This window comes from Ammodytes marinus (assembly GCF_949987685.1).
Source record: "Ammodytes marinus genome assembly, chromosome: 3".
Classification (NCBI taxonomy): Eukaryota; Metazoa; Chordata; class Actinopteri; order Uranoscopiformes; family Ammodytidae; genus Ammodytes; species Ammodytes marinus.
Window position 1 is genome coordinate 26,846,200 of NC_137232.1, and position 13,465 is coordinate 26,859,664.

The 13,465-nt window shown below is 42.7% G+C and overlaps 1 protein-coding gene across 2 annotated transcripts in view; it reads right to left on the reverse strand.

Annotated features, from left to right (window-relative positions):
- Window positions 1-10,639, reverse strand: part of gria4a (glutamate receptor, ionotropic, AMPA 4a) — a gene marked incomplete at its 5' end in the record, with an annotated part of 106,773 nt that extends 96,134 nt beyond the window's left edge. Inside the window, 2 exons of one of the 2 annotated variants that reach the window (XM_080054037.1) lie at window positions 7,511-7,669; window positions 10,508-10,639. In XM_080054037.1, coding sequence (XP_079910163.1) covers window positions 7,511-7,669; window positions 10,508-10,601 — 253 coding nt within the window. The remainder of the gene's footprint in view (window positions 1-7,510; window positions 7,670-10,507) is intronic. The other variant, XM_080054036.1, reaches the window with a different exon arrangement.
- Between the last annotated feature and the right edge of the window lie 2,826 nt (window positions 10,640-13,465).

The following is a 13,465-nucleotide window of genomic DNA, read 5'->3' on the forward strand; positions in this document are numbered from 1 at the left end:
ATTTGATTTGTCATGGCTATCACCCAGGAACTACAGCTGGCGTAGTGAAAACACTACCGCCTTTGTCCAAAGGGGTTGAAAGAATTAACACAAACTGAAAGTTCCTCAGAGCACGTGCCAAATGAACTTGGACTGAAATTGCACGGACTGAAATGTTAAGATGATATTGTAAGCAAAGTCGAGAAAGAACATTCACTGCGCGTAAAAAAAAAGAAATCCTCTCACTAATGCTATTGTAGAGATACTGTATGTCAGTTTTACACCAGTGGATTTTTTTTTAAATAAAAGAAGTGGGGCATACTGTTTCATTGTACCACTAAATGGAATCAGACTAGCTGAAGCGAATGTGCAGATGCATTGCAACATTCTGCACAGTCTTATAATATTGCTTGCTGTTTGGTCATTACTGCTGAGGCTGAATCGAATGATGCAACAGAGAGATTCTTAAGAGATCCCTTACAGTGCTCCAAATGAACCACCATACATGTATGCACACACACACACACACACACACACACACACACACACACACACACACACACACACACACACACACACACACACACACACACACACACACACACACACACACACACACACACACACACAGAACCAAATACAGCTCAGCATTTGGCCGTCACTGGTGATTAAAGGAAAATCCTAAGAGATGAAAAGGGATACTGTGCTGTACTCAACCATAAGTGCGTATGTGTGTGTACAAAGCTACCAGTGAAATGAACTATGAAGATATTTCTCGGGCAAGGTGAAGACAAGCGGCAGGCTGGTCTTTATCAGTTTTTCAGCGAATAAACTGACTTTAACTTTAGTTATAAAAGACAAACATATGTAGCATTTAAAGTATTAAAACATATTTCTAACTGGTGAGAAACAAAGTAAGGCTGTTGTAAAATCTACATGTAAATGCTTGATCTTTATATTGAATTGATTCATTAGTACCATGCTATTAGCACTGAACCAGATCATGAATCTTGATGCAATGCAAGTAAAGTCATTCATGGTGCCATCGGAGTCTTCCGACCCTTTCAGTATGCCAGTAACATGAATAAACGAAGGCTTGCTGCAAAAATAAATCTCCCTGCCTTGCCGGGGGTTTCAGATATCATTTCACTCCATTTCCAACAGTGTGGCCATTAAGAAGACATATTACCATGCAAAACCTCACCAATAAAGATGATGGTACAGTGCTATTATTGAGCGTCTCAAATCATCTACAAGATGACTGAGGCATTAAGAGAAAGAAGTGAGCAGGGGAAATGTTCAGATTTATGCTGTGTATGTGTGAAGATCTTGGAAATATGCAGACAAGTAGGCAAATCAATGTGTTATACGTGTCAGAGAAAGAGATAATTTGTGTTTGTGTGTGTGTGTGTGTGTGTGAGAGTGGGTCTTGCCGAGTTGCAATGTTCCAGACATCCATTAAATCAAAGCTCCAAGCATATACATGAATGTCAAACATTGATGGACTCTTTCCACTTGGCCTCTTTCATGAGTGAGGAGCTAAGACAGGCTGGAAAGCAGCCTTCGGGAAAACACGAGGAGTCGAGAACAATGATGTCGACATATCTCCCACTGTGATCAAACAATTTGTGAGGAGCAGCTGAAAAGTCGAGGCTATTGGAGCTTTTACAATTACACTGCGGAGCCACGAGTAAACTAGAACTGTTCTTTCTACACAAATTAGTCCCACTGTACATGCCTATGTGGCTTATTTTTTTTATTTTAAAATGGTAATAGCGTCAGATCCACCCATTGATAGCACCAGCGCAGCACTAAATGCATCTATAGAACATCTTATCATTCTTTCATTTACTTTGTGATATACATGACATAATGCATGTCAGTTACAGCACAACTCTATGCCGTTGCCATGGTGGCTGCCTGCTAGGCCCCCTAGCTACAATGTAAACAGCCTTAGCACACAACAATACATCAGGCTTTAGCAGATGATGATGACATGCTTCTAGTGCTGACTGCCACCAAATGAAGCCTATAGCGGAAGTTCAATCAGAAAGACTGACTAATTGCTGTCTCCTCTCTTTCTGCATTTTCTGTCTTTCTCGCCCTGTTAACTTTCTCACCCTTGTCTCATGCATTTTACTCTATCAACTGACAAGGGCTCTCTAATTGAGAAGCCCAATCACCTTCACATCTCTAGATTGATTGACTAATGTTGTCCTTAACTCCTTACACCAAAGCAAGACTGACAACTCTGGGGAGATTCTGACTCCAACAGTTTGATTGCATCATGCTGCAAAGATAATCAGGTGCAGCCTGCATGTACATGCAATCTGTTAAAGTCAATAATACATAAACAGTATTGATCAGTGAATGATTCACTATATGCACAATCTATTTGAACTCTAGATGACAAATGAGGTTATGCATCATCGCACTTATCAACCACCCAAGCCACCACTCCATACAGGACATCATAATCATTATTATTACCGCCTTACAGTAGGTAAAGAATGGAATACAATGGAAGCATTTATAATTTATTTTAGTTTTTGGACATGAAACGGTCTCAAATAGAAGTATTAACCCACATATCTAGAATCACATTTGCAGCCACGGCAGCACCTCATTGTGCCTCTCAGTCTTGGCACCATAAACCAGGCATAACCACCTCTTTGTTACAAATCCTTTCCTCTCCATTTCTTTCTCCTCCGTCCCTAATTCACCTTATCACATTCTGTCTATCATCATCCCGCTCTGTCTAAGCGGGTTCTTTTCACGGCCGACACACACACACACAGACACAGACACACACACACACACACACTCGCACACACACACACACACACACACACACACACACACACACACACACACACACACGTTCCCGTATACCTCAGTGACACACAGGTTTGCACACATGCATTCAGCTTACACTGAAGTGTCACACATTCACTGCAGCTTTTGGCCATGCTAATCCATTTGCATTATTCTCTATATGAGGCAGTGAATAGAGACGCAGTGGTGAGCCCAGTGGAATAGTGTGTTTCTCTGGCTGAGGCACATTCAAAAAAGAAAAATGACACACATACACATAAGTTCAGACATTAATACACTCCTACACATACGCTTCTATATAATACAAAAGAGGCAGACACACGGGTATGCATGAGTGTGTGCACGGGAAATAACAAAGACAAGACTGACAGCGGCGCAGGAAAGGAAATATGGATGTGTGACCCTGGGACAACTCAAATGGGTTGTATTCCTCTGTGAATAAGGAAAACTATGGGGACCGGGGGATTTTTTATGATCCGTTCACGCTTTCCTGAACACTGGAATAGCTATAGCCAAGGTCAGAGGCAGAATTCCCTATTCTAATGCGGAGCTTTGCTCACAACCCGGAGCAAAAGTCAGGGATTCATTTAGAGATCCATTCACCACGCCTGTGCGGAGGGCAGAGGCGACTAAAGATGATGAAGAATGGAGGAGCAGAGGAGGAGAGAGGGGGACTGGGAGAAGATGGGCAGACAAGGGGCAGAGTGACAGAGGGGAGAATCAGAGAGATGGAACATGTGAGAAAGCAAGTGGGCAAGACAGATAGAGAGAGAGAGAGAGAGAGAGAGAGAGAGAGAGAGAGAGAGAGAAGTGGTTACGCTTGTTATGTGTAGCCTACAGAGAGAGAGAGAGAGAGCAGACGGATCACGTAGAAAAAGCTTCATTTTCCAAACACTCCTCCCCTCAGGGCCAAGTGCATGCATGTTTTGGAGTGTGTGTGTGTGTGTGTGTGTGTGAGTGCGTGTATGTGTGTGCGTGCGTGCGTGCGTGTGTATGATATCTGTACAACTATAAGGTAGAGGTAGACAGCTGATATTGGCAAAGACCAGCTCTAAACAGGGTAATAGGAAGAGACAAGCAGGTAAAAAAGGTAGACGATCAGCAATAGAGCATGTAGCTGAGCAGATAATAAATGAAACAGGAAACATAAAGGACCCAGACCGACAGTCCTTCAGTTCATCTCTCAGGACTGTCCGACTGAGCCCTATAGCCCATTCATTTCCACCTAAGGGATGAATCAGCCAGAGCAACAGTGTGGCTTGGCGATGTGTATCTAAGAACGGATTGCCAAGCATTTACGTACAGATATCAATGGTGTCCAGAGAGTAAATCCTTACTGGTCCCCTGACTTTTTCTTCTAGCGTGAAAAAAGAGGTTCACAATTCTGGCTCAGAGGGAAACACCCTGACACTCTTGGATTGATTGCCAATACATGAATGTCGTCCTCAGGATTGATTGTGTTAACTTTGAAGATGTGTTAGCAATATTGGACTGGTTAAGCTTGTAAAAAGTGTTTTGACAAATGGAAATGATTACTCGGTTCAGTTCAATGTTGGTTTTTCGTCTGTCAATGAAATTGATTGACAGTAATCATAAGTATGGCCATACCCTATGTAAGTAAGTAAGCTTTATTTATATAGCGCCCTTCACAGACCAGGGTCACAAGGCGCTTCACAATACACATTTTATACATACACTCAAACACCGATGGCAGTAGCTGCCATGCAAGGCGCTGTCTGAACCATCGGGAGCAATTTGGGGTTCAGTGTCTTGCCCAGGGACACTTCGACATGTGGGTAGGCGGGGAATCGAACCTTCGACCCTGCACTCCAGAGGCAAACTCCCTACCCACTTCGCCACTGCCGCCCCTATGGTAAACATACTTTTTCAACTGTATTGTCCCTTAAATAGGTTGAAAAAATCCATCTGTTTCACACTATCACAGTACTACAGCTATACCATTCCGTCAAAAGGAGTATTCTAGATCATTGTATACATGTTTTACAGAAGTGCAGCCAGACATTTTCGAAATCTCTGGAAGCTTTTGAATACTTACTAGAATTTGAAAGTGCTTAGAGAGAGCATGGAGCCCATTGTAACATATTTCATTCAGTCAGGTCTTCATTGCATGAAGAAATCCTAAAACTGATTTTGCCCAATTTTGTTCCCCCTTAGCACACCGCTTTACCCATCACTATTACAACTCCTACTCATCCCCTTACATTATACGATAACCACCTAGGTTTACACACACACACACACACACACACACACACACACACACACACACACACACACACACACACACACACACACACACACACACTTAACCGTGAAAAGAAAAAGAGGCAGCATGTGTGATGTTTTTGATGGGGGGGGGGTCGTAGATTAACTATTAATTTTCCAATCATTGGAGGCTGTATTAGTCTATTCATGTGGGGCTACAGTACAAGAGGCAGGAGACACACAAACTTGTTAATTGCATCACACGGTTATGAATTATGATTCTATGTGACTTGCATTTGCCGTAGTTAAATCCCACAATAGCACCCTCCAGGGATATTAAATGTCTGAATTTATTTCACTCATGCGCAACGAAACACAAATCAATTGCTTGATGATATTCTAGATCTTTCAGCCTTTGAAGCACTCATAACAAAAACAATTTGTTTGGCATTTTTCAGTTTCCTTGTTTGATAATGGAGCAGCTGATGTAAGCTTTCATTTTCAACCTGATGTATAGTATTATTTAAATAATCTTGTGATACACAATGATATGATACCATGAGGGAAAGCATTGTATTGTTGTATTATATTGTATTGATTTTAGTGGCCCTGCCTAGTTAACCGCCGTAGTGGTCGATGTGTTAGAGTATAATGAGAAAAGGAGGTGAAACATTACAGTACAATCGCTTTCAAAATGACCTAAAATAAGATAGATGCACAGTAGGACAGTACTAACAAGGGGATATCATATGGACATGATACCCTTGAGGGAGATTTAGCTTGTAAGGACAGTGCAAAAAAGCTTTGCTCTGAACACCGTCACGTTGTGCTGCAAGGGGAAATGGATTTACATATTGTCAAGCTGTTCTCTTTGAAATAACATAACCACCACACATTGTTCAGCCCCACTTCACCAATTTGCCACGTTGTGTTGTATCAAAGTGCAAATAACCAAACTAGTGTAAATGTATTCAATAAATAAATGACATTGTTCAAATAAATTCTTTCCCTCTCGTGCACTGACATGAAAAGATCTCACAATGGGTTGGATGAGCCAGAGAATTAGACAAATGGGGTATCCTTTGGAGATTTGTTCATCTCAGCGGGGAAAACTCTTAAAAGCACACACAGACGCACGCCTATCAACATCAAAGGCATTTGGATTAGGGTGGCATAAACCAATGTCACGATGCAGATCTCTGACGGCAAATAACCAAACTTCTTCAGCCATGTGAAAACATGCAGAGGAGCATGTATTCGCATGCAACAGCAACACGCTCAAATAAGCCCAAAATTCTACTTAAATGGCTTTTTCTGAGCATGTCATATTTGGTTATTCTTATTCTTTCTTCATTTATGTTCTTATCCAAAGCAGACATAGGTCCATCTTAAAATATGCTAAAGAAATGTTCAAAGATGGCTGCTGTTACACTGTATAGTTAACATCGCATAAAAGGGCCAAAACCAGAGAATCCCTCCATTGACTTTAAAAAAAAGTAAAAGCTTTTTTCTTCTATTCAAAACAAGTTTTTAAGAGAAATGGCATGCACCATGATAAATGGACACTTACAAGACAACTACCTGTAGCACATGCTGAGCGGTTCTCAACTGTTGGCTGCCTATACATGTCCTTGATAACACTGCAAAAAAGTGCAGGTCGAGAGGGAGCACAAAAGATGAGATCTGAACTCCCAGAGATAAGACAGGCCCGGTGAAAAATCCACTGTCATCCTCCGAAAGATCAGACAGGATGCAAGTACTAGCTGTTCCCTCTGTTCGCAACACAAAGGAGCCATTTCAATCACTGTCTGCAACTGTTCAGAGGCCAATTTCATAGTTGTTGAAAGCTGTAATTGTGATGGCTATTGTTACCCTCTTTTTTAGCAGATGAGATGGATAATGCTGAAGAGGGAATAGATGTGAATAAATAGTTGAGGAGAAAAACTACGATTGCATGCATTGTTGGGCCATAATTATCAGCAAGATTGCCCATTGACACATAGCCTCAAAATACCTTGCAGTAAGAACTTATGTGCTATTTAGGATCATTGGAAGTACATTCAAAGTGTCTAAAATCCACTTTGAAAAATGGCAATTTGTTCAGCAACCGTTGCAGAAACAGCCGTTTTAGATCACTCAACCACTTAGTTGTGCATGACAAAGATCATAACGTTGCAGTCTGATCCTTTGAGCAACTGGCGTATCTTAATAAACTCGATGTATCCAGCAGTACATTGAGGAGAGAGTATAGACAGAGACTGGAAAACAAAACCTGGAGAGAGCAAGAGTTAAAGGAACTCGGACAGGGATGGAGAAAAAGAAAGAAAGAAAGAAAGAAAGAAAGAAAGAAAGAAAGAAAGAAAGAAAGAAAGAAAGAAAGAAAGAAAGAAAGAAAGAAAGAAAGACCACTTCCATGTATTTGTTTTCGGCCCCCGTTTTCAGCCACACACGCACAGGTTTGAATACTTACATGCATTGGTGACGGCGAAGCTGTTGGCCGTCTCTATGTTATCCACATGTGGCACCAGGTTAAAAGGCGCTTCTGTGGCATTTGGGCTGGTGTTGTGAAGGAAGATAGCTAGTCGAAATGCTGTATACTCCTGATCAGTATTCCTAATGAACAAGCCACCTAGAGAGAGAGAAAGACAGGGGGGGCACAGAGGAGTAGAACATGATGGAGAGGAAAGGAAGTGAGTTATTTAAGGGTGGAGAGGGGTTGGATGGGGGAGAGAGGGGGAGAGCAGTGTGGGCAAACAAAAGACAGATAGGGAGGGAGGGCAGAGAAAATGAGAAGAGAGAAGAAAGCCAAGATCTTCATTAGCTTTGTCACAAAAAAGGTAATTTGTTTCACAGCACATCCCCCCTGCTCACAAAACACACATAAACATAAGCACAAACCACACTTTCGGGAACCCACACAGTGCATTTCATTGACAAAATAATTGACAGAGGGAGAGAGAGGAAGAAAGTAGAGGAGGAGGAGAAAAAAGAGGGACAATTTATAACCCAACAGGAAGAGAGTCAAAGAGATGATGAGTTGGAGAGGGGACATAAAAGGAAAAAACGGAGGAGGAGGAGAAGGACGGCCAGATCAGGAAAGTGTCAGCTAAATGAGAGGAGGAGTGCAGGGCCGTGCAAAAATTAAAAGGGAGAGGGAGGCAAATGCTAAGTGTCAGCTGGCCTTTAAAAAATGTGGCGTATCTCACAAAATGAGAATAAGGGAAGGGAGAAGGGATGGTGAGACAAATCTTGAAGCTGACAGTATAACGTCCAAAAAATACTTGAGACATATTAAAGAGGGGTAGAAAAGCTGTGGGAATATACATAAGAAAGAGAGAGAGAGAGAGAGAGAGACATCATCTTCTGTGTCAAATATACTGTCATTACATGAAGACATGAAAAGAACTCTATGTTTTGGTGTATGGCTGTGGATATCGCTGATACGTGTTTGCTATGCTACTCCCAGAGGTTATTTCTACATGGCTTGCTTCACACAGTAGCTTGAACTGAACTGCAATAGACTGACGTGACTTAAGTTTAACTTCATTAGACTCAACTCAACTGAATTGGATTACACTGGCTGGCAGGCACCGGGAGAGAGAGAGAGAAAAGGAAGGGAGAGAAAGAAGAGATGACAGGGGAGGAGTCGGGAGGCAAAGCATATTGAACTAAGCAATCGTCCCCACACAACATGTCACTGATTTGTGTGTGTGTGTGTGTGTGTGTGTGTGTGTGTGTGTGTGTGTGTGTGTGTGTCTGTGTGTCCAGTCTGTCTGTTTCTCATTTGTGCTAAAAAGTTTGCATTATCTTCACCTTTTTTTTCTCACTGTGTCCCATAATCTTCATCATGCCTGCCCCTTAGAAGATCAGTAACTAAAGCCCAAATTTAACCACACACAGAGTCAGTACATTTGAGTGTGTGCGTGTGGGTGCTGTTCAGTATATAATGTACATTTTGCCGTTATTATATTATTTTATTAAGTTGAATTCATTTTAAAGTCTGGATGGATTGTGCGAAGAGAAAACATTTGGTCTCAGTTTTAGAGTAGAAGTCCGCCTTACAGCACACAATATTCATACACTAAGAGGAGTCTATGTCCCAAACATGATATGCTATTGCACCGGTTTCTTGAACAAAATTTGCAAATATTCTCATCTGTGTCAGTGTCTGTCTCTCTTACAGACACACAACCAATAAACGACGTGTGTTTCCATTGACAGTACACTTGTGTTGTGTGCAATGCAGAGATATGCAAATGACACCTCAAGTGAACTGTTAAAGGATCTGTCAAGTATATTTGAGTGTTTAAGGAGCATAGCCAGCGGGTGATAAGGAAATGGTGCGACATCACGTTTAAATGGGTTTTACTCAGTATGTATCTGAATGCATGCATGTTCTCTGTGTTTGCACATGTATGCTTTGCTGTGTAAAGTGTGCAATCGCATGCTTCACATATATGTTAATGCATCGATTTAGCTTTGGGCACAGCATAAAGTATATGTATGACTGCATGTGCAAAATGTACATGTGCAAATATCTGTGTGGTGTGTGTGTCTGTATGTGTGCATGCGTTCTTCTGTTCCTCTGTATTTGTGGCAAGCAGAAATTATTTAGCATGTTAAGTTTATTGGCAGCTGTAGGGAGACAGAGTCAAGGAGCCGAATCTCATTATAGGACCTCCCAGCTGCCCCCCCACAAGGAGTGATGCAGTGCATTCATTAGCACACATGCCTCTAGAAGCATGTGTGTGTGTGTGTGTGTGTGTGTGTGTGTGTGTGTGTGTGTGTGTGTGTGTGTGTGTGTGTGTGTGTGAGGAGGGATTACATGTACAGTATGTGTGGTCCGTATGCTCTAAGCAAACCAATAACTATCCAGATTCAGTTAACTTTAACTCTGATCTATAAGGGAGGTTGAAAGACAGGCTTCTCCTGCACGGACAGAAAGGGTAACTGGAAAAGGGCAGAAAGAGAGAGAGAGAGCGGAGGAGAGAGAGAGAGAGAGAGAGAGAGAGAGAGAGAGAGGGAGGGAGAATGCTGCAGTGTCTAAAGAGTGAAGAAGACTCCAAGGGGAACAAAGCTTGCTGAAACATTCATGAGCCTTCAAAATACACTGCAAATAGAGTAAAAGGATAGGTAGAGTGAAAGTTAGCATGCATTTATAAACCATATGAGTCACATCAGAGGAACACACACAAATCTCCCCGTAACGCAACATATCTTGGACCAAAAAAAAACGAGGAGGAAAAGATGCAGCGGGAAGAAATGTGTTTCTACACGTGTGTGCTGTCTTGTTCCATCTTTCCCGTGTGAATGGCTAGAGTTTTACAGTGGTTTAGTGTTTTTTGGAGGGTCCCGAAACCCTCCCCCCCTTCCTTGGTGACTGCCGTTCGCTAAAATCCCTTCATATTCAGTGCAGTGTGTCAGATCTGAGTGTCCGTGCGTAAAGTCAGCAATCCTCCCAACTCACCTATCTGCACTGAGCTGGGGAAAGCCCCCGTCGCCAGCCCCCAAAGGGCGGAATACACCCCGAGAAAGTGCCAAGAAAAAATAATAATCCTCATTTTTTCTTTCCTTTAAATCCCTTCAGAAACTGTTGAGAGACATCGAGGAGAGGTAGAGAGAGAGAGGACGAAAGAGAGAGAAGGAGATGGTAGAAAGAAATAGAAAGAAGCGTCAGAAAAAAGGGGAAAAAAATAAGAAAGATGAGAGAGGTTTTTTCCCCCCGTTTTGTCCAGACAGTATTCCTATTCCATGGTGGGCTCGTTCGTTTCTTCCCCTGCAGTGTCCGCGCTCGGGAGAGAGCTGCGCGCCCGGTGCACACGTGAAGACGCGGAGAGAGAAAAGAGTGGAGGAAACTCGCTAGAATGATTGGCGAGCTGGGAGAACAGCCTGCATGGGAGAACTGGACATGCGCGCCCCGTCTCTCCCCCAACCCCTTCTCTTTCTCTCTCTCTCTTTCTCTCTCTCTCTCGGATGGTCTGTTTCTCTCTCTCCTCCACCCCCTCTCCATCCACCACTTTCACCTTCACTGTCTACCGTCTTTAACTTGCTTTTACACTGAATCTCATTGCAGTAGCCTGTTGATAAGGCTTAGGCGGGTTTCATCTAGGGAAAAGCCAAACAAACAAACAAATAAATAAATAAAAGCATCCACGTCGCGTGCGCTTATCGTGCGCGGACTATCATACTTTGTGGCCGTGGTTCACCTTTGCAAGCCCCCCGGAGGCAAAGTGTTAATTGTGACATAGGGCTAAATAAATAAGTTGTAATATAGTTTTTGCCTTGCTTTGTGACGAATGACTAAAGTGAGAGTGAGACAGTGAGAGAGGGGATCTTCTTATTGTGCCTAACTAACTAATTGCATTACGAACCCAATCCAATCCTGACGCATTTGTCCACACCGCGGCTGAAACCAGACTCACTCACTTGGAGCGTCCCACCACCAAGGCAGCAGCAGCAGCAGAAAAGCTCAGGCCGCCTACAGCTGTGTGACTGACGGCGCCCTAGGGACCCGCTAAAATGATCGCCGTGGATGTTTAACGTCAAGACCTCGCGTGAGCACGGACATCTGACAATGGAGAGAAGAAGAAGAAAACACACACATGAGAGAAAGCGCGATCCCTCCCCCCCCAGCGACACAAGCCAGAAATAATAAGGTTTTTAGTGTATAGCTTAAGATAAAAAAAAAATAAAGTGTCGAAAAGTAGGCTACATTATGTTACGGGACATTAGGTTATAGCCGTATCCCACACCCATTTTTTATTTTTTTTATCCTGCCGATAGCAGGTCGGTAAAACTGACAGACGGTCTGGGATCTTCGTAGTTACACGGTGGAGAGCACACTTTCATCTGTCCAGATGGCAAAACTGAAAGGGATGCTTCACGCCTTGTCCCAGTGAAAGATGCGGTCTGTCCATCTCCGAGGGGTTTTCCCAACTCTGCAGAGCATACACGAGTAAATCAAACAGCTTGGGTAAAATGCGAGTTCAACATTTTCAAGCATTTCACATTCCTGTATAAGCTACAGACAGCATTTTTCAAAAAGAGACTTGGAGCCCGCCAGCTCTATAACACACGGCCTATATAACTTTCATTTAAAGTGGATTTTATGAAGTAAACTAAAGGTAACACTGCCAACTAAACTGTCCCCAATGCACCTTCTGTCAATCTGCCTGCCCACATACAAGCTTGGATATCTGCTTCAGTGGGAAGACATAGATCGCATACTGGTGTAGGAGAACATGGCCTACATTACATGATAATAACATGCTATGTGTTAAAGCATGTCTTAAATGCACCGAAACAACACACTCTCACTGTCATTTTCAGCTTCTTTCTGTCAGCGTCCTGTTCCTCCCTTTACCACATCACCAGACTGACGGACTCTGTCCATGGTGCTGAAATCAGACCGCGCTGCGTGCAGGCAGAAGTGTGTGTGTGTGTGTGTGTGTGTGTGTGTGTGTGTAGGGGGGCTCTTCACTGCCTTCACACCATGTGCCACTCAGAGCACAGTCTGCAGTGCGGGCATGGCTGAAAACAAACACCACACCGGGAGATGACACTGATGAGTTACTCCTCTCTGGATTAAGGTGTGCCTTAGTGAAAACGTCTAGCTCTGCAGACTGTGACACCTTAAACTGCAAATGGCCTCCATGGCACTTTAAGTGTCTGCCACACATAAGAAACTATGCACTGTGCAGTCAGCGTGGAGCACATTTGCTGAGATTTCATTCTTGAAAAGCAAAGAAAACATCATAAAATTTTATTTTGTTAGGTTTATAATAATCATCATGACAGTATACATGTGAACCCATGATGCTCAGACAGAAGCATCAAACCTTAACCACTGTGTGGATGTCATAACATGTAAAATTATATTTTGCAACATGAACACCTAGGCGAGGGAGTACTCACTATTGAATATATCTTCAAAAAATGTGATTCTTTCACTAATTGTAAATGTCCAGCCTCTGTCTTAAAAACTAAATCATCACTTCAGTCTTGTTACAAGCATTTTGAAATAATGCTCCGATTAGTCCACTATATAGCTCTAGGTGTAAACCTCGGACTAAACCCTAGGCAAAGCTGCAGATAAGGGGAGTGCTTCCATGCGGAAATGTGTGCCAGCCAGCTCACCAGAGTGTGCAGGGATGCAGCGCAGGGAAACTAATCTAAAGTCATTTCCCCAAACTTTGCTTGCTCGACCAGGGTTAAGCCATCTGTACTATAATTTGTTGTATTTGCTCGATGGCAATGGTGATTCATTGAGGTTTATTTTTGGCTCGCAATCACTGCAGATATAAAATTCTGACATCTCACGAAAGGAGTTAATTTACCCAGTTCTCTTGACTTATTTATACTCACTGACTGTGATAATGACTTTGCTGCTCTGTGATGCTTGTTCAGTTGAACTTGGGACCTCAGG